Source organism: Spermophilus citellus (genome assembly GCF_964194105.1).
Source record: "Spermophilus citellus genome assembly, chromosome: 4".
Classification (NCBI taxonomy): Eukaryota; Metazoa; Chordata; class Mammalia; order Rodentia; family Sciuridae; genus Spermophilus; species Spermophilus citellus.
This window is the reverse complement of record NC_138185.1, coordinates 107,773,798-107,800,010: the sequence shown is the minus strand read 5'-3', so window position 1 is coordinate 107,800,010 and position 26,213 is coordinate 107,773,798. Positions and strand designations below refer to the sequence as shown.

Sequence of the window (26,213 nt, the reverse complement as noted above, 5' to 3'; positions counted from 1 at the left end):
AGTGAGCCCAGGCCTCAGGATCTTGTTTGGTGTCCTGGCTCCTTTCAGGAATCCCATCTGGAGTCCGAGACCAAACCACATGCTGGGGAGCTAAGTGTTGAGTGATCTCTGGCCAGGAATGGTGTTAGAAGCTCTCCACCATCCTGGCTAGATTATGGGCATTTAATGTCCCAAGTCATCTGAATCAAGCCTCAGTCCTGAAGAATAGAGCAATGGATAAAAATAAATAAATACAATAAAATAAACAAGAACAACAAAATACTGCCTGGCAAGGATGGAGTGTCCCTGAGGAGTGTCCACTCTGTCTCCTCCCAAGGTGGGTTCAGAGTTTCCAAAATAGAGGGAGAATCTGCAGGGTCTTCCCTATATTGTATATAAACACAAAGGGGCAATTTCTTCTCTCCAGTTCCAAGGAGCAAGGCTAGAGAGGGGAGCCCAGTGGGTGGGGCCCTGAGAGCAGCATTCAGAGTGTGATTTCTTGGACACCAAAGCAAGAAGTTCAAACTTCTGGGACTCCTCCTATCATTGCAATCCCCCAGTGGAAACAGAGACTCTCCCAAAGCACACGTGTGTGTGTGTGTGTGTGTGTGTGTGTGTGTGTGTGTGTGTAAGGAGTAGGATTTATTCAAGTATGAAAAATAGAAACAGAACTCTTGTAATGGCACCCCATAGGTGCTGCCCTCCCAAAGCACTTTTAGAGACCATGTGGGCTAATCCTCCATTGGTCAGAAGCAGCAACTAGATCAGGGGAATGGACTTACCCAAGATCTCGCAGCCACAATTCTCCTGAATCCTCCTTCTTGCTGTTCAATGCTTATAGGCTTCTCTGCCTCATCAAGACCCCATCCCATAGCAGAGACAGCCGCTGGGTTTCATTTTACTCATGTGTACACTCAGATTATTCTCAGGCCATACAGAATCAAGAGAAGCAAGACAGAAACCACTCAGAGTGTGCAAGAGTTGGTCTCTTCCATGAGTTCACAAGCCCTATTGAGCACAGGGATACACCCCATCCTACAGAGTGAAAGAATAAGGCTGGAAGGTGTGCCAAGAAGGAAAAGTTGAAGCTCCATCACCTTTATACCCAGGCCCAAGGAAAAAGGTGCACCAGGGGTCCAGAATTAGAGGGTGGATCCTGTTCAGCATCTCCCCAAGGAGATCCATCAACAAGAAGGGTGTCTCCTGGCAGTGATTCTGGAGAACAAGGGAAAAGGGAACCCAGGAATCCTGGAGAAAGGCAAAACCATTAGGTACGGTTGAGAACATGGATGCCATGTCCAAAGCAGAGAGGAACAGGCAGGGCAGGGCTGACACCCAGTCCCTTCCTGCCTGTCAGAGACCCACTTACCAGGCCTGAGTCCCCAGAGGGCGCCTGCCCCTAATCCCACTCTCTGCCTCACTCCCTTCCTCAGAGGCAGGTCTGCGGCTTGGCTCAGTGGACCGGGGGAGTACTGCAGCTGTGGGACAGGCCACATAGCTAAAACCCGGCGGGCCATAGGGCCCCGCGGAGGAGGCCCCAGCAGGCGGACCAGGCTCCCGAAACCTCCCGTCGCTCCCAGCCTGTTGCTTATTCATTCAGAGTGGGAAAGCGCCAGCCCAGCGGCCAGCCAGTGTGGGGTTGGCCATGTAAGGCCCCCAGGCGGTCCTGCTCGCCCGTGCCCTGCGGAGAGCCTCGTGCAGCCCTGGGCACCGCCCCTGCCCTGCCCTGACCTCTTGGCCTCGAAATGGTGTCATCGGAGGAGTCGTCCCGCTCGGGACAAGGCCAGGATGGACAAAGCTAGAGCTGGGGCAGGCAAGGAACCGTCCTATCCTCGAGGCCGTGGGAAGAGAAGTACGCACAAGGGGCCACTCCTGAGAGCCTCTCTGTCTACCCGGCCTCTGCTGAGGGGCCACCATGGCTCTGGTCCGAGCCGGCTGGCAGCTGGGGGCCGTAGTGTGGGGCGCCTGCCTGTGCGTCTTGGTGCATGGGCAGCAGGCACAGCCGGGGCAGGGTTCGGACCCTGGGCGCTGGCGGCAGCTGATTCAGTGGGAGAACAACGGGCAGGTGTACAGCCTGCTCAACTCGGGTTCAGAGTACGTGCCTGCCGGGCCTCAGCGCGCGGAGAGTAGCTCCCGGGTGCTGCTGGCTGGCGCACCCCAGGCCCCGCAGCGGCGCAGCCAGGGGGGCCTCCGGCGTCGGCAGGCGCCCTCTCTGCCCCTGCCTGGGCGCGTGGGCTCGGACACTGTGCGCGGCCAAGCTCGGCACCCATTCGGTTTCGGACAGGTGCCCGACAACTGGCGCGAAGTGGCCGTCGGGGACAGCACCGGCATGGCCCGGGCCCGCACCTCCGTCTCCCAGCAACGGCACGGGGGCTCCGCCTCCTCGGTCTCGGCCTCGGCCTTCGCCACCACCTACCGCCAGCCGTCCTCTTATCCGCAGCAGTTCCCCTACCCGCAAGCGCCCTTCGTCAGCCAGTACGAGAACTACGACCCCGCGTCGCGGACCTACGACCAGGGCTACGTGTACTACCGCAGTGCGGGCGGTGGCATGGGTGCAGGGGCAGCAGCTGTGGCCTCGGCGGGGGTCATTTACCCCTTCCAGCCCCGAGCGCGCTACGAGGAGTACGGAGGCGGCGGCGAAGAGCAGCCGGAGTATCCGGCCCAGGGCTTCTACCCGGCTCTGGAGAGGCCCTACGCACCGCAGCCGCAACCACAGCCGCAGCCCCCCGACGGCCTGGACCGCCGCTACTCGCACAGCCTGTACAACAATGAGGGCACTGCGGGCTTCGAGCAGGCCTACCCCGACCCCAGCCCCGATGCGGCGCAGAGCCCGGGCGGCGGTGGGGCCTATGGCGGCGACCCCCGCCTCGGCTGGTATCCACCCTACTCCAATGTGCCACCCGAGGCCTATGTCCCGCCGCGTGCGGTGGAGCCGCAGCCACCCTTCCGCGTACTGGAGCCGCCCTACCTGCCCGTGCGCAGCTCCGACGCGCCCCCGCCGGGTGGGGAGCGGAACGGCGCACAGCAGGGCCGCCTCAGCGTGGGCAGCGTGTACAGACCTAACCAGAACGGTCGTGGTGAGTACAGTACCCGCGCCCGCGGCCTAAGGCTCGGCTGCCCGACCTCATGACTCCAGGCGCCCAGACCCCTTCCCCATCCCTCTCCAGAGGCCTCCCCTGCGCTGCTAAGTATGAACCCCGCACCACACCTAGCCCCAGTGCGCAACCCCGTGGTGCTTCACCTCCGGCCTAACAGCCGGGCATCATCAATCAGTGTCAGGACTTAGCCAGGCAGGCCTGGGCTCCAACCGAGGCTTTGGAGATAAGGGTGGAAGCACTACCCAGGTTTTGGGAGGAGGCCCCTTTCAGACCTAGCTTGGATCATCTGAGGACAAAGGGAAGAAGCCTTTTTTCCTGACTCTTTCTCATTCCAATCGGGGTACCTCCTTCCATTCCTGGAGATGCCCCTGTGCCATCTCTTCAGCAGAAAGGCGTTAGTTGTGCGGTTTCCCTATCACTGGGCATGCACGAGCTTGCCCCAGCTAAGCTGATCTGAGAAAGTTTTTGCCCCAGGCAGGAATTCAGACTAGATGACTGAGAGACCCCTGGTGGGGAGTGTGTGAGATTTATGCTGGAGAGGCCACCGAGGCACTGACCTGGGCACGAAATTTAAGGAGACACCAAAAAACTTCGAAATTGAGATAAGTAATAATTCGAGGGTTTTTTTGTTTTTGTTTTTTAAAGAAAAAAACAATGCTCCCAAATACACCATGAACAAGTGTATCCAAATTTTAAATAGAATCAATAATGGTGCCCTAGGGTGCCTGAGGCAAATTCAAAAATCAACTTGGGTCCTGTCTTTATTTGGATATTTGTTCACAGATTTTGTGCACTGATTTTGATTTTTTGGAAAAAAAATATATTAAATATCACTTATCTTTATTACTGAGGTTTTTTGTTTGGGTTTTTGTTTTGGTGCCCACTTAAATTTTGTAGCCTAGGTCAGGGCCACACTAGCCTTACCCTAGTCCCAGCCCTAGGGAAAGGTCCCAGGAGGCAACTGTAAAGAGGCCACCCTGAGGCTTTGTGGGGAGAGGGAGTGAAGATGTGGCCTATTCTTGGAAAGGCCAAGCCATTTTGCTGTACACAAGGTCACAGGGGTGGAACCAGTCTTCCTGTGTCAGATGGACAGACTCCACAGTTCTCTTAGCAGTCTGGACTAGGGCCGACTGGTGGGTCTGGATAGGGCTGGATGGCCATGAGCCCATCCTCACTGTCCTGGTATCCCCTTGCTACTTCTCTCCCTAGGTTTCAGCTCTTTGGTCCAAGTTTTCTGCTCAGTCCTTGATGCACATTCAGTCCACTCTGCCCTGCCTCTTTCAGGCTGCTGTCAGTGCCCTCTGCCTATGATTCTTTGCTCCCCATCACAGTTGCTGAACCATACATGACCCAAGGTGCTGGTGCTAGTGCTGGCCTCAGTCTCCACTCCTCAGCCCCTATCAGCATGGGAGTGATGCTCAGTCTCCAGTCAAGATGGCCTCAGTGAAGGGCTGCTGCCAAGGGCGCCGGTGGAGCCCAAAGCTAGGGGAGAGAAGTATCTCCCAGGTTGTGCCCTTTCTCATACATCCAAGGTGCAGCACATGAGTTGGTTGCTGAATCCCACTTTGAGAACTGCGGAAGCTCAGAATAAGATGAGGGGCCCTTATGTAATGTGTTGAAGGGTACATCCACCCCTCCTGGGTGTTACCAGAAACTTGAAGCATCCTGCAGCAGGCTATATTACAGCTATGCACCAACTGCTCCAAGAGCACCTTAGAGGAGATGTTGACCTATCAGGTGCTCAATCTTTGTGACAACTTTTCTTAGAATTCAAGACTTCAGTGTGAGGCTCAGCCAGAATGGTCCCAACTCTGGATAGAGGGGATAATTGAGGCCTCAAATGCCACAACACAGGCAGAGCCAGGCCTGGGACTAGGCATCTGGGCTTCAAGCCAATATGTTTTCTAGGGCCCCTCCTTGGCCTATGGGTTCTTAAGGAAGTCAGTTTGTTCAAAGGAGGATTGGGCAGGACAAGGCCATGTCTGAAGTGGTGGGATGGGTACTGAGCAGGGCCTCTGGCCACTACTCCTGAGCTCCACAGTTTTTTGGGGGTCAAAGACATTTCTCCCCTGAAGGCAGTGTCCTAGGTGTCAAGTTGAGCAGGCCGAGATGCATCAAATCCAGGCCCTGTCCTGGGGGAAGCATAGCAGAGAAGTGGCTTGTTGCTGTGATTTGGTGAGCACCAGGAGCAAGGGACTATGGGAATCTGGAGGAGGGGCCTCCCCAGTCAGAGGCTGGGGCTCAGGGAGGACTTCTCAGAGAATGATCCCTCCCCTAATCATGGAGAAAATGAGATGGGGGGATACAAGCTAGTCTGGGGCCCTCAAAGAAGCCAGTGTAGGAACATTAGTCTCCCCCATCATTGGTTCTTCCCTCCCCACCCTACTAGGCTGAGACTGTGGAAAATCCCAACCCAAAGAAGTCCAAGCCTTGTACTTGAGATCAGACCCCCAGGCCTGGTGTGGGAGCCCAGGGCGGATTCTCTGAGACTGACTTCATTCCTCCTGGCCACACACCCAGGGGTCTGAGGCCCGGCGCTGGCAGACTGTGTGTGTGTGTGGGCGTGGATGTGTCCTCACAACACCAAACACATGTGAGCATCGCCCACGTCCCTCCATGGGCGGGTGGGTTTCCAAGTGGCTGTCCTGCGCCTGTTTCTGCCTTGGGCGCCTGTACCCTCTTCCTTCCCACTTGGTGCTGGGGCTACCCAGGGCTTCCTACAGTACCATCGTCTCCAACTCTGAAACTTGTAGCTGGAAAGAATGAAAGGAGAAAACAGAGGCTCTGAGAGGGTCACATCCAGAGCCAGCTCTCAGAGCACATTCTCACAGAGAGGACTGGAGGGTGGCCGACTGCTTCCCAGGCCCACTGTGTAACGTGCACGGAGCCGGCTCACACGTGGCCTCGCACTCTGCTGCTGTCAGGCCCTCCTTTCCCAACATCCTCTCCCAGCTCCTGCCTCCCCCCACCTCAGTTTCTCTGAGCTGGGGGTCTTGGTGCTGAGATGAGCCCCACAAGACTACAGCTCTCCTCAAGAGCCTCCCCTTTCTACCTGGCCTCACTCACCAGCTCCAGCAATCCTGTGAAAAGAGCACAGAGCAGGCTGCTCCAGGTGACCTTCCAGGCCATCTGTGATGGCTGTGCTGGCCTTGCCTAGCATGTGTCCTCCACCCTGTCCTCACCTGGCCAGTCAGAGGCCAGGAGGGAATCGTAGCTGCCTCCTTCCTGCTCCCCTGGTCTCAACCTCTCTCTCTTCAGACCACCCTATATGTAGGGTACATAAACCCTTGTAGTGCTGACCAGTTTACTCCCCTGCTCAAGAAGATTCTGTGGCTCCCTAGGACCCTGAGGACAAGATCTCAATACCTCAGTGTAGGCATCTCCTTCCTTTCCTTTGCTTCTCCTTCCTCTCAGAGGTCTCTGTAACACACATGGGGACTGTACTGCTCCTGGGCTCACATGCCACGTTTCCCTATCCATACCTGAGGGTGCTTCTAGATAACCCCCTTTCTCTGTCCAGTGTTCTGTGCCCAAGAGGCCGAACTGGGACCCTCTGTCCCTGAGAGCAGCCCTGAATCTCTACCCCTACTCCCACTGCTGGACCCCCTAGCTCACTTGGGCCTGTCTGCCTCTCTGGGTCACCTACCTCCTCCTCCACAAGGCTTGGAATAGATTCAGGGAAGGACAGAACAGGCCTCCACTCAAAAAATTCCTAGAGTTAGAGCACTAAGGTACAAATAGTAACAATTTGGCCATTTGCTGAAGAGCACCTACTGAGCTTAGTGGCTTAAATGTGTGATTTCATTCATCCCCACAAACCCCTAGTGATGTGGAGATTCTAGTGCTCCTGGTAAAGAAGACTGAGGCCTAAGGAGGTGACTCAGTGGGGTGTAGCTAAGCTGGAATTCAGAGAGCCCAAGCCTACTCTCTGCATTGCACTGAGATGACCCAGGAGGACATCAGGCTCAGCCTGCCAAGCAAGGCCGGGTGTGAGCTGGGACCCTCTCTGCACCTCAGCTCTCTCTGCATCCAGGGAGAGAATTCCGCTCCGGTTGACTTAACTTCTTAAACATTTCTCCTCTAATTCCCAGGTCCATACCAGGTACTGCTGTTTGGCCCATTCTGTAGCTAAGGTAATGGGCTCCCTTGCCCAATTTTTTTTTTTAATTTAATTTTTTTTAGTTGTACTTGGACACAATACCTTTATTTTATTTATTTATTTTTTATGTGGTGCTGAGGATCAAACCCAGTGCCTCATACATGCTAGGCGAGCACTGTATCGCTAAGCCACAATCCCAACCCTCATTTGCTGCTTTTTAACAGAGAAAAACAGGGTTGGAGTCTGCATGACTCTCCATCTGGCTGTCTTAACCATGCACCATTTAAATTTTGTTTCTGTGTATTATTGCTTATCTGGCACATTTCGTTTATTCCCTCATTCATTTGGTCATGTATTCCTTGTCAGTAGATATTTGGCTACTATATTCTGGGCATGGTTATAACAGGGTGAGATGGGACAGTGGACATGAAAAACTGGGGGGGTGAACAGTCCCTCCTCAGTGTGGGTTGGAGTGAGGCCTTGGCATCCTCACTCTAGGCTCCAAAATGTGTTTAGCAAACACTTCCACGGGGCTTTCCAAGCCCTCTCACTGTTCTTGGAGCTCTATAGTTGGAGTCCTTATAACAGCCCTAGAAGAAAGGTACTGCCAGCATCCCCATTTTGCAGGTGAGAAAACTGAGGCCCTAAGAGCTTAAGTGCTTTTCCCTGGAGCCAGAGTCACAGCTCGCATCCCTCCTTCCTTCCCTGAAGTGGTCTCAGTTGCTTCTTCAGAAAGAAATGTAACCTTTGGGTTGAGAAAGTTGACAAGGGAGCGGTGGAGAGAGGGGGGGGTCTGGGGGTCTGAACAAACAACAGTGTCCTGAGCAGCCTCTTTAGGAGGCCTCTAGTCAGACTTTCTGTCTCCTCTTTCATCAACCACTTATAAGGCACCTCCCCTGGCCTCAGCCTGGCCCATTCCTATGGGAGGAGACAGCTCCTACTTTAAATAATAAAAATAACAGTAGCATCTGCCATTTATGGGACAGACACTGTGCCAAGTATTTATTCTCTTGTTCTCATCTAATCCCCTCAACCACCTTGTGAAATAGCTAGTATTATCATCCCCACTTTACAGATGAGGAACCAGGCTCAGAGAGGCTAAGGAACTCACCCAAGGTCACAAGGCTAGGAGTGGTCAAGCTTGGACCTAACGACCCCGCTCTCCCTCTGCTCTGCCCCTCAAGAAAGAGTATTTTACATCTTGAGTCACCTGTCTCTGTTCATCATAGTCCCTCTTATATTCCCCCCCACCAAAATTCAGATTTTTCCTTCGAGTTCACACATATCTCCCTCCCAGTCATGGTGGGGAGACAGTGTGGGAAGTCATTAGTGCCTTTGCTGGCACCAGGATCCTGCTGGACTTGGCTAGGGAGTTCTGGCCTTTTGTCCCCACTCCTTCCTCTCTCCTGACCCCAGGGATCCCCATCTTACACGGTCCTCTGGTATCAGAAGGAGCACCCTCCCCCAAAGCTCCCAGCCGGAATCCACCCTACTTCTTTTCCAAGCCAAGAACACATGGAAATCTCCCCAGGGTGATGGCTCCAATGGGCAGGAGAGGAAGAGAACAGAGAGGAGGCGGAGGTCGGCTTAGGCAGCCCACACCTGCTTCCAATTCCTGTGCCCTGCATTCCTGTGGAACAGCAGGGCTGGGAGGTGGGGGCTGGAAGGAGAGGCTCAGACTTGTTCCCTCCCCTGGCCCTGACCTCACCACCTCCTCACCACAGGCAGCTGGACAGAGGGGCCTTCGGGTGTGCAGTCTGGATTACCGAGTGAGGGTGGGGCCTGGATCTTTCTCCTCATTGGTTATGGGCACCCCAGAAACTGAGCATTTCACAAACACCTGGAAATGTTGGGGGAGGGGCTCAGAATGTCAGGGCAGGAAGGGATGGAGGCCTTTGCCATCAAAACTTTGGGAGACAGCCCGCCCTTCTCCCTACTGTGGGCCAACTGGAAACATGGGTTTTCCAAACCCAGAGCAAATCCTTTTTCAAAAGAAAGGACTTTGGGGCTGGGGATGTGGCTTAAGTGGTAGCGCGCTCGCCTGGCGTGCTTGCGACCCGGGTTCGATCCTCAGCACCACATACCAACAAAGATGTTGTGTCCACCGAGAACTAAAAAATAAATATTAAAAATTCTCTCTCTCTCTCTCTCTCTCTCTCTCTCTCTCTCTCTCTCTCTCTCTCTCTCCCCCCTCTCTCACTCTCTCTAAAAAAAAAAAAAAAAAGGACTTTGGGAATCAATTGCAGCCTCTGTCTGAGAGTGAAGCCTGACTTACATGTCACCAGACCCTTTGGGGGTTCAGGCGTGTGCTTTCATACAGGTACCAGTCCTTGAGGGTGGTACCTGGGTGTAGGGGATTCAGAGGTGCCCCAGGCCCATCCCTGCCCTTGCCAAGGTCTGAACCCACTAGCAAGAAGAGTTCAGGCTCCTGGGATGCAGAGTGACCCAAGCCCTTCATTGTGTCCAGCTCCCAGTTCCTGCTGTGTACCTGTGGGACCAGGCTGGCAGTTGGGTATGCACAAAGGGCAGTGCCACCCACCCCTACCCCTGACCTCAGGGGCTCTTGTCTGGCTGAGAGGGCATATGTCAATATCAATAATCCATATATCATGTATTAATAAGCCATTCAATAAATATTTTTTAGTTCCTCCCTGTGCTCTGGGTACTGCTTTAGAGCTGGGTATTCATTAGTGAAAAAAGACAAAATTCTTGCTCTTACAGATCTGTATTTTTATGTGTAAACATACATAAATGAGTGATAGAAGATGATAGATGCCATGGAGGTAGGTAAGAAGATCAGAGTAGGCGGAAGGGGCAGGTTGCCCAGGTGGTCAGAGTGACATCTGAGCAAAGACTTAAAGGAGACATATGAGTGAGCTGTGCAGCTATCTGCAGGAAGAGTACTCCAGAGATGCGAATCTCCACTGCAGAGGCCCTGAGGCAGAAATTCTGTGGGTTTCCAAGTGTGTTTCAGTCTGCTTAGGACAGAGTGGAATAGAATTAGGGGAATAAAAGGAGACGGGTTCAAGGGGGTCACTGTGAGGATTTTAGCTTTTATTCTCTGTGCCCCAGGAAATCGCTGCAGAATTTGAGCTGGGCAGTGGCATTTAAATAGGGGTCCAACTGCTATGCTGGGAGTGGGCAGTCAGGAGTCAGGCAGAGAGATTGAGAGCAGCTACCCCGGAGGCCCATGCAGAGTGGGAACCATGGGGGTGCTGGGAGGCCAGATTTAGGATATATTTTGGAGATGGAGCTTATGGAATTTCCTGATGGGTTGATGTGGGTAGTGACAGAAAGAGAAGGGCCAGGGAAAGCACAATGGTTTATGGTCTGTGCTGCTGGAAGGATGACAGTAGCTGAGATGGGAAGACTGTGGATGGAACTGGTTTTGTAAGAAAGGTGAAATTTTCAGATCACTGAGAAAAGCCTCCAGGGACAGGGAGGGAACCTGAGGGGACTGAATGAAGCATCCGGGGAAGTGAGGGACAGGAGGGCTAGAGGGCAGGGGCTGGGTCACACTGGGAAGAGATTTGAGTGAGGTGTGCAAAGAGGTGGCAGCAGGTTCCTGCCAGAGGAGGTGCTGAGCATCCAAGGGGGTCACTCCTCTCGCTTGGCCCAGCCTGCTTCCCTGGCAGTTCTTTCAATTGAACACATACCTCTCCCCTTCACTGGGTGGCCATGCTACACACAGGGGCAGGGTCGTCACTGCTGCTGATGTCTCCCAGTCAGTGGGGGGGTGGGAGACAAGTAAGAAGGTGGAGGGTGGTAGACGAGGGGAGGCCAAGACTGACCAGGTGGGCTTTAGTTTTGCAGCATAAAAGAGAGTGTGAGTGCATGCGTGCGCGTGCGTGCGTGCATGAGTGTGTGTGTGTGTGTGTGTATGTGTGTGTGTTGTGTAGCAGGGAAATCCTGGACCATGGCACAGTGCTAAGGACCAGGCTAAGGAGCTGCCTCCCAATCCTTAGGGTTAAGAGTCTGGCAGGCCAAGTAGAGACCAGACCACAGCAGATCTAGCTACCACCCTGAAACATCCAGACTTGATTCTGTAGGCAGTTGGGAGCCATTAAAGGCTCTAGGTCTGACTTTGTAGCCATCATAACCCTTGGGCCCAGGTAGGGATTGCCCCTTCACGATGGAACAAAGTGGATTCTCCCAGGAAGGTGTGGCACCCCTGGGCTGATGTGGACAACTCAGTGTTTCGATTATTAGATGATCATTTCCGAGGTTTCAGGGCTGCCAGCTCTGCCCTACAGGCCCTCTTCTGGCTCATCTTTATTCAGTGCTGTACTCCGCAGAGCTTGCTGCTTTCCCCCACCTAGGGGCTCCTCTGGAGTCTGGCGGCGCTAGCCAAAACATCCCGCTCAGCACATATTTCACAACCGACTGACTGATGGGTTCCTGCTGGACTTTGTTTATCCTCCAGCCCTGGGCTCAAGAGATTAGGGCTCCTTTGCATTCCCCGTCCCGTGATCTGCTCCTGGGGAGCAGGAGGCCAAGTGAAGACAGATTTCAGAGAGGAGGTTGATTGAACCCACAGAAAAGGGGAAGTCAAGAGGGAAGCAGGTGAGGCGTGGGCAGTGACAGGCTTGTAGCCACAGGGCCCTCCCCTCCAAGCAGGAGGGAACAGATTTCTAATGAAGCAGGAAGGATTTAGGTCAGACAGTGGGAGAATTTCCTGACTGGTGAAGTATGGTCTGTGGAGGTCATGAGAGGTCCCTGGCTCTTGCCCAAGGCTAGGGAATGGACTGAATAGCTCCGAAAAAATATTTTAATCACCAAGTGTTTATGGATCCATCCAACCTGTGCTCAAAGGCCAGTTAGTCCAATCTCCCCGTCATCCAGATAGGGAAACTGGCCTAAGAGTAAGGGAATTTGGCAACAGAAAGATTGGACATAGGCAGAACAAGGGAGTGAACTTGCCTCTGGAGTCTTGGGCCCCTACTGGAACCTGCCAGGGAAGACACTGATAGATGCTGCCCATAGGCTCACAGGGCTGTCACGGGAGACGGCCAGCAGTGCCAGGCCCAGCCTGGGCAGAACGGCAGGGTGGGTTTGTCCTGTACACATTGGCCCTAAGAGTCACTATGGTGTGTCCTCCCACTGGACCCTGGGTGGCCTGCAGAGGAAGCTCCAGGGTCAGAGCTGGAATGCAGAGTGCTGGGCCTTTTCCCTTGGCTAGTAGTCTTCACCGCCTGTGCCCACCAGGGTCAGATGATGTCCCCCATACCCGTGGCTCGCTGCCTGCAGAATGGCCTTGGGAGCCAATCATCTCATATCCTGCCCCTCCCCAGCAGAACAACCTGGCTTTGGCTATCCCAAGCAGCTTTGCTGCCCTCTGACCCAGTGTCCCCACCATTCTGGCCCAGGCTGTGGGCAGCATGAATTCCTATGGCCAACACATTCCTTCTGGGAAAGAGTGCCCAGGAGAGGCCAGCACAGGGCTCCAGGCTACAAATGGGGGAGGGGGCAATCAGAAGTGGATAAAATGCAGGTGCGCAGAAGAGAGGCCTAGGAAGGGACCTGTCAGTCCAGGGCCACATGGAAAGTCTACAACAGAGGAAGGTAAGAGCCAGGCTCAATCTCCCTTCTGGGTGATGGTAACCAGGGCCTCCCTGGGGAGCTTGAGCTAGGCCATCTCCCAGCCTTTGGACAATCTGACCCTGCCCCACCAGTGGTTCTGGGAGCTTGGAAGGAAGCTGAGCAAGGCTGATGGTGACCCAGGGTTAAGAAGAGAGTGATATCTGTCCTCACCAGCCCAGGAGGCACATGCCAAGCCGCTCGCTGCTTCAGCCTGAGTGCAGAACAGGGGGTCAAAGGCCACCTGGGTGTCCCTCCAGGACACTGACTAGATGGAATATGGAGAGGCACCCTGTGGGCTCCTGTTTAGCAATGACAGGCCACAAACCTTCTTGAAAGGCCTCAAAAGTTTACATTGACTGCAAAATCAAGAAAGCATGAGCTCTGTGAGACTCATTTATAGACTTTAAAAATGCATGCCCATCTGAGCTGGGCATGGTGGTGCACGCCTATAATCCCAATGGCTTTGGAGGCTGAGGCAGGAGGATCAAGATTTCAAAGACAGTCTCAGCAAAAGCAATTTGCTAAGCAATCCAGTGAGACCCTGTCTCTAAATAAAATGCAAAAAAAGGACTGGGGATGTGGCTCAGTGGTTGAGGGCCCCTGAGTTCAATTCCCAGTCGCCCCTCTCAAAAAAAAAAAAAAATGCATGCCCATCTCAAATGCACCACAGATCCATATGTAGCCACCAGTGTTCAGGGGCATGTCTGAGAGTCAGGGTGAGGGTCAAGGCTAAAATAAGATGAGAGGGAAGCCTTACATGAGTGGACCATGTATTCTGCTTAGTTTGCTCTGAACTGAGAACTATGACTAACTCAATTCTCTACATTTATAAATACAGGAGTCTCAGGGAAAAGATCTCCCCAAAACCCACAGTTCTACAGTCTCCTGTTCCAGGCCAGAGGGTTGGATGACTCTGTGTATGCTGGAAAAGTCATCCCAGCTCCTCCTCAAAATTATACCGCGATGACTGATGATCCTCCACTGTTTGGAGCAAGCAAAGCCCCCCAACTCCACAGGATTTTTCTTTAAAATGTGCATTTCTTGGAATGAGGGTTGATCACACAGTCTGATTACAACTTCATATTGACCATCCTGCCTGGAGGGTGTGGTTGTCCCCACAAGCCAGCAACAGCAGACTGCTCCCCCCAGCCCTATGCCTACCAGCGCCACTCAAGCCTTCCCTCATCCCCTTCCAACATCAACCCCGCCCCCCCACCTCACGCCCAAGCCCAAGCCCGCAGGCCTGGCTGCTGACTGAATGTCCCTTGGGAGAATGGCAGGGAGAAGGAGGCATTGTTCCCTCCTGGAAAAACATACCAGCAGAGGGAGGGGGCCTGTTGTTCCCTGGGACCTCAGCAGGGAATCAGAGGATGAGGTGGGGGCACTCAGCCTGAATTCCCAGGGAAATGAGGGTATGACAGGGGTGATGTGGGGATTTAGGGGAGGGCATCACAGTAGGACCTGGTGGTGGCCAGAAAGAAAATGATCAGATAATGGTTAGAGTAATTTTGTTTAGATACTAGAAAAATATATGGTCATTAGAAAGCAGATCAATGATGGCCTTGGGTGGCAGAGAGGGAGGGTTTCCCTGGAAAAGAACAATAGAGATGGTGGTGGCAATCCCTAGCTTTTTAGGGATAGTGAGTACACAGCATAAACATCTGCTAGAACTTACCAACTGTGCTCCTAAAACCTGTGTATTTGACTGTGTATAGCTTATACCTTTAAAGATGTTCATTTTTATGGAAAGAATAAGTGGAGTCCTGGGAGTGAGTCAGGACCTAGGATCTCCTCCTGGGGCTGCCCTGACTGACTGGGTGACTGTGGGCAAATTCATTGCCCTCTCTGAGCCTGTTTCATCTACATTTCCCAAAACATCATGTACCCTGGTATCTTGAGGTTACAGGTGGAGCACACTTATGGATGCCTAGAACAGTAACATAGGGAGCCTAATCACTAAAGAAGCTTGCCTGACAGGCGAAGGGGACTCAGGTCACTCAGTAATACCCAAAGCCAGAGTTCCTGAGCACTGTGAATTGTCACTGAGGCCCTGCCCTCAGGGAGCCCTCAGTCTGGAGGGGAGGAGACGTGGGTGAATATGATTACATCTAATTATAGATCAATACCATGGGTAGTGAGAGGACAAATGTGTATGGCCTGGACTGTCACTGCCAATCAGGGAAGACTTCCTGGAGCAGGAGGCCTCTGCTTGAGCCTGTGTTTGCCCAACAGTGGGAGGAAGAAGATGACCATCTATGGCCAGGGTTAGGGCTCAGACTGTGGCCAGCATCCCTGTCCTTGGTCTCTCCCCCAAATCCCCACATGTAGTACTGTGCAAGCGCCCCTCCCCGACAGCTGTGGCCCCTACAACAAATCCACCCACTCTGGTTTAATAAGAAAGGACAGAAGATGTTAAAGCAAATTCCTTTTTAAGGTTTTGTTTCGTTTTTTCATTTTCTTTCTTCTTCTTTTTTAAAAATACAGAGCGTTAGCCCAGGATCCGTGGACAGAGACGGGGGATAGTAAGACTGACGTTCAGAGTTGTTGGTAGATGCCAGGTCTCAGTGTGTGGCCAGATTTAAGGCCCAGTTGTATCTCCAGGGTCAGGCCTTGGTGTGGGACCAGGGGCAGGGCTCCATGTGTGGCCACAGTCAGGGTTTAGCCTATGACCATCGTCAGAAACTGATATCACAGGCCCCAAGTACCCCTGGTGGCCTCTCACTGTGTCTCTCCCAACACCCTCAGATTGCAGAGCCAGCTTATGAAACGGCCTGGGGAGGAAGGGTCAGGCCAGAAAAGCTTTGCGGAGCCATCTGTGCAGTATTTATTGAAACCGGGCCTGGGGTGGGGGCGGCAGACTGTCTGGTGCTGAATGCTGGGTCCCATGAGGCTCCAGCACAAGTTGCCCCACCCCTGTCTATTGCTGAGGCACTGGACAATAGAGAAGGGGACCGTCCCTCTCCCTCTCACCCTTCCTCCAGAAGCTTCCAGGAACCAGAGGGTAAGAACCAGCTCCCAGCTGGTTTGAGAGCCTGAGGAGGATCCCTTGGGAAATGACTGCAAACATTCCAGGGGGCTCGAGTAATGGGACCTAGACTAGCCAAGAGGTCCCCCAATAGCCAGGAGCCACCTCATCCTCACCCACCCTGTACTCCAAGTTTCCTCTCCATTCCAAGTAGGTGAGATCACCCTGGCTGCCTAGCTCGGGCTCCCCCAGGAGGCCCAGGCCCCAGGGAGAGCAGGGCTAGGGTCTGGGAGCCCAGGGTTTGTGTACACGCAGGTAAACACCTCTGTCAAAGGCTTAGAGGACTTCTCTTCCTTGGCCTTAATGTCTGAGCCTGAGCTGATGGGAGGGTTTTGACAGCAAGAAGGAGGACTGAGAGCCCCCCACATGCTAAAATCCCCTTTCTGGTCTCTCCTTCCATTTCAAGCCCAAGGGCAGAGAGCTCAAAGAAACCAAGAAGGACTTACAGCCTCTTGTCATCACTAGTCCGACAGAGTCCCTGAGGCCTGAGAAAAGGGACTTGGAAGTACCAGGATCATTCCCTTTTAAGCCAGTGGCCAAACTGGAATAGAGTGCATGGCTCTGGGAGTAACCCACTGACCACCTGCCTCCACCCATCCCTCCCAACATTAAGATCGTTTTATCATCAGGCACGGTGGTGTACGCCTGTAATCCCAGCAGCTCAGGATGCTGAGGCAGGAGGATTGTGAGCTCAAAGTCAGCCTCAGCAACTTAGCGAGGCTCTAAGCAACTTAGCAAGACCCTGTCTCTAAATAAAATATAAAAAGGGCTGAGAATGTGGCTCAATGGTTGAGTGCCCCTGAGTTCAATCCCCAGTACCAAAAACAAATCAAAAGATCATTTTTTCTATCTGGGCACAGTGGTGCCCACCTGTGATCCCAGCAACTCAGGAGACTGAGGCAAGAGAATTTTAAAGCCAGCCTGAACAATTGAGTGAGACCCTGTCTCAAAATAAAAATTTTAAAAGGACTGGGATGTAACTTAGTGGTAGAGCCCTTTCCCAGCATTTGCAGGGCTCTGGATTCAACCCCAGGACAGGAAAAGAGAGAGAGAGAGAGAGAGAGAGACCATTCTGTATTCCACTGCCAGATGGGGTCTGGACACCTGAGTTTGGTTTCTACTTGTTCCTAATAATAACTGGATTAACTGGGACTAATCCATGCACGGCAGGGGAGGTGGAGGGGGCCAGGGCAGGAAGCACAGACCCTTGGCTCTGGCACAGCCTGAGGAAGGAGTGGTCACAAGGGCTGGAACAGGGAGGGAGCTGGGGCCTCCTTCAGTTGGAAGCCAGATGTTGCAGACAGGGGAGGGTGTGGGCAGGTCTGGGGGACTGATGGCCAGGAGTAGTAGCAGGTGAGGGGAGACAGGAACAGGGGCCATGCCAGAAGGGAAGCATCTTGGAGTGGCTCAGAATCCCGCCTGGTCAGCAGCTTGCTCTGGGGAACTGTTCTCCTTCCCACCCGTCCCTTCCTGCCCACCACCTGCTGCCAGCCAATATCCACCTGGCTCTGGCCCTAAGCCTTCTGGGGCTCACTCTGGGCCAGAAGCCCAGGGCTGTTCTGGTGGTTCACAAAGGAAGCTGGCTGCAAAGGTGAGAGAAGCAGAGGGTATTTGGGGGCTGGTGTCCGAGGCCTGGGGAATAAGGACATGGAAGGAGTGCTTCTGTCAGGAAATTACTTGGTTGATTCAGTCCTGCCTCCAGGCCTTTGCTCATGCCAGGCCATCGTCCCTGCCAAGAACACCTTTTCCCTTTCTAACACTCCAAATTCCACCCTGCCTCCCAGTTCTTGTCTGTGTCCCAGTTCTTCCAGGAGATCTCAGTGGCTCTCACAACACAGAGCTCTAGGGGTGACCTCCTGCTGCCCAAATTCTCAGACCCACCTTCTGGACCCAGGATCCTCTGCCCAGGGAGAATGGCAACAGGTGGTTGGGGTGGGGTAGGTCCCTGGGCATTAGCAGTGGACAGCCTGACCTTCTCAATGCCTCCCTCCTCCCTCTCTCCCACTGCCTACTCCAGGTCTCCCCGACTTGGTTCCGGACCCCAACTATGTGCAGGCATCCACTTACGTGCAGAGAGCCCACCTCTACTCCCTGCGCTGTGCTGCAGAAGAGAAGTGTCTGGCCAGGTAAGGAGACAAAGAGGAAGTGTCGAGCCTCGGGACAGTCCCTGGGAATCACCCAGAACCAGTACTCACACAAGGCTGCCTGCAAGACTCATGACCCTGACCAAGTGCCCTAGCCTCTAGTGACCTTGCCATCTTTATTTGTGAGCCTTACCTGCTGCAAGAATTCAGGCAGGGAAGGGTATGAGCAGACAGCCAACCTGCCTGTGCATCACTATACAAAGAACTTTGCTTTTGCTGTGTGTGTTGACCCATCTGGAAAACGAGGTACAATGAAAGCAACTAAACCATTCAGATCTGAGCTGCCCAATGGGAAGGCTCCTTAAGGACAGCCAAGTTTCTGTGCTCACACAGGATCAGGAAAGTCCCGTAGAGCGGACAGGCCTGCAAGAAGGAATGCAGGATTATGGAGCATGTCCACAGAGGACACTTGTGTCCTATGGTTGGCCCAGGCTGTCTCTGCTTGGTCACAGCAGGGGCAAAGGACAGAGGCCTGTTATGTGTTGTACTAAGAGAAGGAAAGGAATCCAGTTCACACAAGCCCAGGCAGTGAGCTTGGCCCACTCTGCTTTATTCAAGGGTGATTCTGCCTCCTACAAAACTTGTGTCTACATTAATGGTTCATGTTCTGCTCAACCATGTGTTTGGGGGCATCTCCTCTGCTAAAAACTAAAGATTGTTTTTGTTGACATCCATGTTGAAAGCACCTGTTTTCCTTGAATTACTCACTTTGACAGTTGAACTCTCCCTTTGCTTTTTACTATCTAGGAAATCCTTTGGAATCTCAACATTATCTCATTTCTAGAACTTCTAGTTCACTGACGCTCAGAGTGGCTGATCACAAACTGTTACCCGTCTGTGACAGGATAAAGAGCTTGCCCCAGAACATAACTCAGTTTATTGCTTTCTTCATTGAGAAAGACTTGCATAAAAAAGAAAAAGAAAAGTGTCAGATGAACTAACCAGAGTGATTAGTGGTGTGGTTGATTTACATTCTGGTGAAAGTTTCTTATCACAGACTCACATCAAACTGGCCCTGGTCCCAGGACCACACAGTCAGCCTGCCCATTCAGGTCTTGTCTTTTTCATTCAGTTGTCCTAGGGAAGAGGGCATAATGTTCCTGCTGTCAGTCCCCTCAGTGATGAGGAACTCATGGCCTCGGTGGCCGCTCCTGCAGTTCAGAAGGGTTTTAGTCAAAGCCAACCTTCAGGGAGTACCCCAGGTGCCCAGACCTGAGCTCCCAGACAGGAAGGAAGAGGTAGCCTGCCTTCTGTCCTGAGGGACCTCCTGGTCTAGCTGGAGAGTGTGTCCCCTTGCCTATGCCCCTGTGGCAGCAGGAGCAGGGTGAGAGCTGGGACACATGGTTCCCAGGCTGGGGCTGGCAAGGTCAGAGCAAGGAGGTTTTGCAGGGAGGCTGGGAGCAGGGTTACAGACCCAGAAAATACTGCAGAGATGGAGCCCTGAAGCAGACAGGCCCTCCAAGATTGTCTGCGGTGTAGGCTGTAGACTTGGGCCAGGTCGTACTGCAGGCCGGACCCAGAGCAGGAGAGGGATGTGCTCCAAGTCTCGCTGTGAGCTTGCAGCCAAGCTGGGCCTAGAACCTAGATCCTGATGGTTTCCCACGATGTGCTGAGCTGAACAGAAGGGCAGGATTTAACTGAACACAGAGAAGGAGGATGTTTTGTTTCAACCCAGACGCAGATGGATTCCAAGCCTCCCCCAGACAAGGCCGAGGGCCTTACATCCTGGCAGACGGAGTCTGAGTTGCCTGCTGTCCAGACATACTCTCAGAGAGAGCTAATCCCTACAACTGGCCACCTCTCGCCTCTGGCCTTACAACCCAGACCTTAGTGATTGCCAGGGAAGCGCCCCTGAGGCCAGCTAGGACAGCTGTCAGCAGTCAGCTGCAGGGAGGGGAGCTGGCGGCCCACCTTCTTGTTCCTACTGCCCCCATGTGCATGTGTGTGCGCGTGCGTGTGGATGTGTGCATGCATGCATGTGTGCGTCTCCTCTCACTGCTGCCCTCTCTCCTCTTCCTACAAAGCCTGCCTCCATTGGGAATTTGGAGTAGCAAGTGAATTGTGAGCAGGCAGTGTGTGCCAGACCCATGTTCCCTGAAGGGAAAAGGGCAGGTTGCTGGCCGTGAAGCCATGCCATCAAGGAGAGGTAGCCTGGTTACCCCTAAACCAGCACAGCATGCATGTGGCAGGAGGGTGTGCTGCAGGTGGGACCTCAGGGGCGGTCCAGATTCCTCTAAGTGTGGCAATCATGGCAGACTTCTGGGAGCAGGGGACTTGAGGTGGGCCTAGGGGGCTGGGTGTACATTGTAGTTCTAGGCCGAATGATGAGCATGGGCAAAGGGTGAACTGGAGAAAGAGGGAGCTGGGTGTGTGGGAGTAGGACAACACACGGAAGCGGAAAGTGCAAAGAATTTGATCCGAGGAGCTCAAGCCTGATTTTTAGGCTCATACTGGAGACAGCATATTCTTGGGTCACGGGTTAGGGCTCTGTCCAGAGGAGGGAAGACTTATAAGAATCTCCTGGGTAGGGTTGCTTATTTCTAAATGGCCCCAGGGGCTGTCCCCAGCTGAGTCACCTACAAGCATGAGGAACCCTCAGAGGCTCATTGCTAGGCCAATGTCACTTTAGTAAGACCCCATGGGCAGCTTCCAGCCACACAGCGGAGGCCAGACAGGAGGAGAGAGCCAGGCCTTTGTGGAGTTGGGAGAAAGGAAGAGGCCAGGGCCTCTCTGTAGTTCAGGATCAGATGCTAGGATTTTCAGAGGCTGGAGGTCGCCCTGGAGGACTAGTGGCCAAGGGCTGGGGGCAGGGCCTGATGCAGCCATTCTGGTTTTGGTGTCCCTATGCCCCAGGCCCACTCCTGTCTCTCCACTTGTTCCCACAGCACAGCCTATGCCCCTGAGGCCACCGACTATGACCTGCGGGTGCTGCTGCGCTTCCCCCAGCGCGTGAAGAACCAGGGCACAGCAGACTTCCTCCCCAACCGGCCGCGGCATACCTGGGAGTGGCACAGCTGCCACCAGTGAGTGAGCAGGATTTACCTGCCTCTTCCACCTCCTCTGGGCCAGGGGCCTTGGTACCTGAGCTCTATGCAGGTGCCCACTGGAGGTACACCCCCTTCACCGTGGTGTTTCCTGCCAAGAATCGATCACTGGGCGAGTTTCTCTGAGGAGCCTTAGCCAGACTAGGCTGGAAGATGGCCATAGAATGATTGGTCTTGGTAAGGGATGGAAATGTCTAGAATACAGGGCCTTGCCCAGTGGAAGTCAGTACAGGAAGGAGCCTAAAAAGGAAGTGAGGAATCTTGAGGCAGCATTATATGGCTAGGTGGAGAGCACCAGAGTGGGATTCAGGGGCACAGAAGAGCCCAGACGGGTCAGGAGACTGCATCACAACATGTCATCTGACCCATCTCCCAAGGGGACGGGTTGGGAGATCCAGGAAGACTAGACCTCTTTCCTCTCCTCCTTTCCCCTGCCCCCAGACACTACCACAGCATGGACGAATTCAGCCACTATGACCTGCTGGACGCAGCCACGGGCAAGAAGGTGGCTGAGGGCCACAAGGCCAGCTTCTGCCTGGAGGACAGCACCTGCGACTTTGGAAACCTCAAGCGCTATGCGTGCACCTCTCACACACAGGTTGGGCTAGGGCAGCTGGGTGGTGGCATGGGAACACAGGGATCGGGCTGTCTTTCTAACCATCCATCCAGTGGCCACAGAATGTCTGCCGTGTCTGTCTTTTCATCCATTCCTCCACCCATCCCTGCCAAGCATCCTCCCCACTCCATTTCATTCCTCTCTGTGTCTATTGTAGCTCTGTCTTCTCTGTGTCCATCCATCCAGTGACCTCAGGTTAAAGGGCAGACCCACCATGGACCAGGGTCCGGGGAGAAGCTAGAGGAAGGAGGCTCCTGACTGTTGCATGTGGGTATGTGGTGGCTCAGAGGGATGAGCACCACAGCCTCTCCTCTGGTCCCTTTTTCCAGGGCCTGAGCCCAGGCTGCTATGATACCTATAATGCGGACATCGACTGCCAATGGATTGACATAACCGATGTGCAGCCTGGGAACTACATCCTCAAGGTGAGCCTTGTGGTCTCCTACATTCCCTCCAACCTGATGGCCATGCCCAGTGCCCAACTTCAACTCCCAGACATGTTCCCTCTTCCCCAGCTGCCAAGCAGTCACCATCTGGGCCACCACCTGAGGTTTTATACTTCCCATCTGAGGGTTTAGGTCTCAGGCAGACACCTAAAGCATCGCTTTCTCTGAAGACCCCAAGGAACCTTCAGCCCAGCTTCAGTGATGCTAGGAAAATGATGACACCATCCCCTCAGAGTGACAAAGTGCCAACGATATACCCCCTGTCTGCTGGCTGGGCAGGCTTTATTCAACCTGGGCAAGAGATGAGAGGGCTCCTGTGACCAAGAGGCCCTTCCAGAGGCAGCCCCTCCAGCTCCAGAGAAGGATGTCACTCACTCCATCACCCCTTCCCTTAGCTGGGGGGACAAGTAGAAAAGCATGCTCAGGACACACAGCCCAACTTGGTACATCCATAAAGGCTGTGCAGGGCCACTCCGTCAAGGCCTCACCTGGGGAAGCCCCGTCTCACCCTACTCTGTGCAGATACTAAGCGAGGCTGGGGATCACTCTGCCAGTTCTCTTGGACCCACTCCATGCAGAAGTTCAGTGCAGGGAGGCAGTGGAGTTCAGGCTTGCAGGAGGTGTCTTTCCCTGCAGAAAGACAGACTGGGAGAGAGGCTGCATCCAGAAAGCAAGAGCCAGAAGCAATTCACTGCAGCCCCATCTGAACTCCTCACAATGGGCTCCATACGCATGACCCTGCCAGGCCTCTCCCTGGGCTGGGAATGTCAGGGTATTCTTCTCCATCCCTCCTTCAGCTTCTCATCAAACATGAGTGAAGACCTGAGTTCATTCTTATGCTGGGCATACAGACCCCATAGCAATACTCAGTTCCTGGCCATAAGGAGCATGCTAGGGTTTAAAATAACACTACTGTATGTTCTTCATTGTTCTGCAAATAATGCAGGTCCCTACCCCGATTAATCCAACCTGTCAGTGTTATGTCCCAGTAGCTCCTTTCCAGACAAAAATTACAAGTCATGCCCAGACCATCATCTCAATGAATATCAGGTTCCTTGGGCTCCAAGGCAGGAGATGCCACCTGGCATCAGACTGCCCCCACCATGGGTTATCTGGATAAGGATGCGCAATGATTGACTGTGAGCCTTGGAGACACTGACTGTTCAGCCCCTCGTTACTGCATTCTCTGAGGTAGGCCCTGGCCTCTCTGACCCCAAAGGCCCTGTGCAGGGTACACCTGGTCCAGGTTCTGGCTCTGGGGAAGCTTCCCATCTTCTGATAAGAAAGGAGATTGGATAATGTTTTCTTGGTCTTCCAGCTGCCTCTTTCCTCTCCATGTCATTCTAGGTACCTCCTTCTCCCCGTCTCTTGGTCTCTAGTAGTCTTTCTTCATCTCCCTGTCTCCCTCTGTCACCTCCATGTCTATCTGTCAGCCTGCCTCTCCACCATTTTCTCTGGTGAACAGGTGAAGGGCAGCCTCCTTGATTAAGTTTCTTTCTCTCTCTTTCTCCTCTCCAGGTGCACGTGAACCCAAAGTACATTGTTTTGGAGTCTGACTTCACCAACAATGTGGTGAGATGCAACATCCACTACACAGGGCGCTATGTTTCTACAACAAACTGCAAAATTGTTCAGTACGTGCTTACCCAGCATCCTTCCTACCCCAGCCACTTTCCTGCCTGGGGAACAGGCAGAGCCACATGAAATTCCTAAGACACCTGTACTTGGGGGAGGGGGGGTCACTGAACACAGCTACAGCTGGGCCCAGCAGGAAGAGCCTAGACCAAGCCAGTCCCAAGCTGAGTGTTTATGGTGGGGCTCCATCTGTGGAGTGCTGATCTAGGGCCCAGTGATGTGGCTCCCTAAGATTTTTCAAGTGGAAACCAGCAGAAGGAAGAGAGGTTCAGTGCAAGGGCATGACTATGTGATCTCATGCAGAGAATTCTGTGACTTCTCCCCTCTGTGATATTGGATAATTCACCTTTCCCCTCTGAGCTACTTTTCTTAAGGATAAACAGATACCTCTGGCATAAGCTTGGGATGATGACTTACAGGCCTGACATCTGCATGTTCAGGAGTCCAGCACATTGTAGCACTCAATTAATGGCAGCTGTGACCATCACACAGGCCCAGATTAGAAGTAATTCTGGTTAGAATGGACCATTGTCTGTCCCTAAGGCCCACTGTGGAGGAAGTTAATAAAATCTGGGCCTAGGCTTTGTCACCTGACTGCTGAGCAGGGTCCTCAGTGTCTCTCCTCACAGGAAGCACTTGGCAGAGGGACCCCCTGCTTACAAGCTCACAAAGAACCCCACCCCTTCCATGGGAATTTAATTGATCAGATCAAAGCAGTTTGTCCATTGGAAAAAAAAAAAAAAGTAGCCCTGGAAATTTGAGCTTTAGTCCATCAAATAGGGACAGGTGATGGAGATTCCAAGGCCCAGAGAAACATTTTGCCCCAAAAGTGTATGCTCATTAATGGAAGGTAGGTATGAAAGGTTAAGCCTGTGGATTGTCTGTGACCAGGGTCAAGGCTCAGTGTGTGACTAGGGTCAGAAATCAGCATGTGACTAGGATCAGGGTTTAATCTGTGACCAGGGTCAAGGCTCAGTATGTCACCAGGGTCAGGGTTCAGTCTGTGTGGCCTAGGTCAGAGTTCATTTAGAAATAGCTCTTTCACCCTTGGCTGCTACCTCTAACCTGTTTACGACCTCCCACCTCCACCCCGTTGCCACACACACACACACCACACCATGAATATTAAAAACGGAAATAGCAGCCGCTAATTCAATAAGGAGATTGAGTTCCTCATGAGTAGGATCAGGTCACAATTACCCAGGGCACACAGGGTGTTTGAAATCACTGACACCTGCTTCAGCTCTAGCAGTTGGTTTTTTTGTTTGTTTGTTTGTTTGTTTGTTTTGTTTTGTTTTGTTTTTTGCCTGAGTTTCCAGCACCTTCCTGCTCCCCAGGCCTACCTCAATCAGCCATTCAGCCTTTGGGGCAACCTGTGGTAGAGGGTTTCTGGGAAGTAACTCTAGGGAACTTGGAAGGAAGGAAGGCTGTTGAGGGCTAAGGTGGACAGGGAGCCTGCTTCTCCCTCTAGGGGTTTTGGGGCAGTGTCCCATGTCCCAGAAGTACCTTGAGCACCTAGGAGGCCCTCAGAAGGCAGACAGAGAAGCAGCCGGGCCTCCCTTCTGTTCCTAGGGGAGCCTGCGGGCTGAAGAGGCCGGGGCCCTTCCTTCTGAAGCCTCTTTACATAAGTGCTTGGAAAGGCCCAGGTCTTATTAGAGCGTCCCCGTGACCCTGACCACAGGCGGCTGCTGGGCCAGCCTGCACAGGAAGCCGGATGGAGCATTCCCAGAAAGGCCAAGGGACTGACGCCTGTGGGTTCCCATCATGTTTCTGAAGAGGAAAAAGAAGGCTTTTTTTTTTTTTTTTTAAGGGCTAAGTTAGAAAAAACAAGCCAAAAAGTATTTCCAGACAGTAGCAGCTCTACTGACGCAGCCTAGAAAACAATCTGGACTTGGGGTGAGGGTGGGGGGCATACTGACCCTGGGCCCTGGGTGGGTGGGAATCCACGAAACCTCTTCTTTTAGACCTGGGCTGAGGACTTAGCCCCTTTTCCCTGAACCCAAATTCCTGAGGGAGCCTGCGCCTCAGGAGCTCTCCTCAAGGGGTCTGGAGTGTGGAAGGAAAGCCCCAGCTGGGGAGGCCTGGGGGCTCCACATTGCAGCCACCATTGACCTGCTCTCTTTCTTACTCTAGATCCTGATCTCCGAGAGGGACAGACAGACAACCTCTCCCCTTCCAAAGCAGACCCTGCTCCCCAGGCAGCCTCTCACGGAGGAGGAGCCCAGTCCCCCAACCAACAGGCGGGGCAGCTAGATGCCAGGGGCATCCCTCCCTGCCGGCCTCAGGGAGCAAACGTGGACCAAACCACAGGGATTCTGGATGCCAGGCCCTATTTTGTACCTAACTCTTCTCTACAACATTGTTTTGCCAGTTGTTGGTTTTTATTTTTTATATCTTGGCCATACCACAGAGCAAGATTGCCCAGGTTGGGGCTGAATAAAACAAGGTTTTTCTACTCTGGGGCTCTGCATGTGGCTTGCTGGTCAGGATGGCCACCACTGGGTTGGCTCCGGGGCTCTCCTCAGGCTTCATCCTTCCTCTTGCAAA

The 26,213-nt window shown here is 53.3% G+C and overlaps 1 protein-coding gene across 2 annotated transcripts; it reads left to right on the top strand.

Annotated features, from left to right (window-relative positions):
* The first annotated feature begins 1,568 nt into the window (after positions 1-1,568).
* Positions 1,569-26,116, top strand: LOXL1 (lysyl oxidase like 1). 2 transcript variants are annotated; one of them, XM_081293177.1, is made up of 7 exons: positions 1,569-3,056; positions 17,799-17,907; positions 20,811-20,948; positions 21,411-21,567; positions 21,915-22,010; positions 23,550-23,665; positions 25,800-26,116. In XM_081293177.1, the coding sequence occupies exons 1-7, from the start codon at positions 1,895-1,897 to the stop codon at positions 25,804-25,806; spliced, it is 1,785 nt and encodes a 594-aa protein (XP_081149303.1). In that variant the 5' UTR covers positions 1,569-1,894; the 3' UTR covers positions 25,807-26,116. The 2 variants fall into 2 exon arrangements, with proteins under 2 accessions (XP_081149303.1, XP_081149304.1); XM_081293178.1 differs by lacking the exon at positions 21,915-22,010.
* The last annotated feature ends 97 nt before the right edge of the window (positions 26,117-26,213 follow it).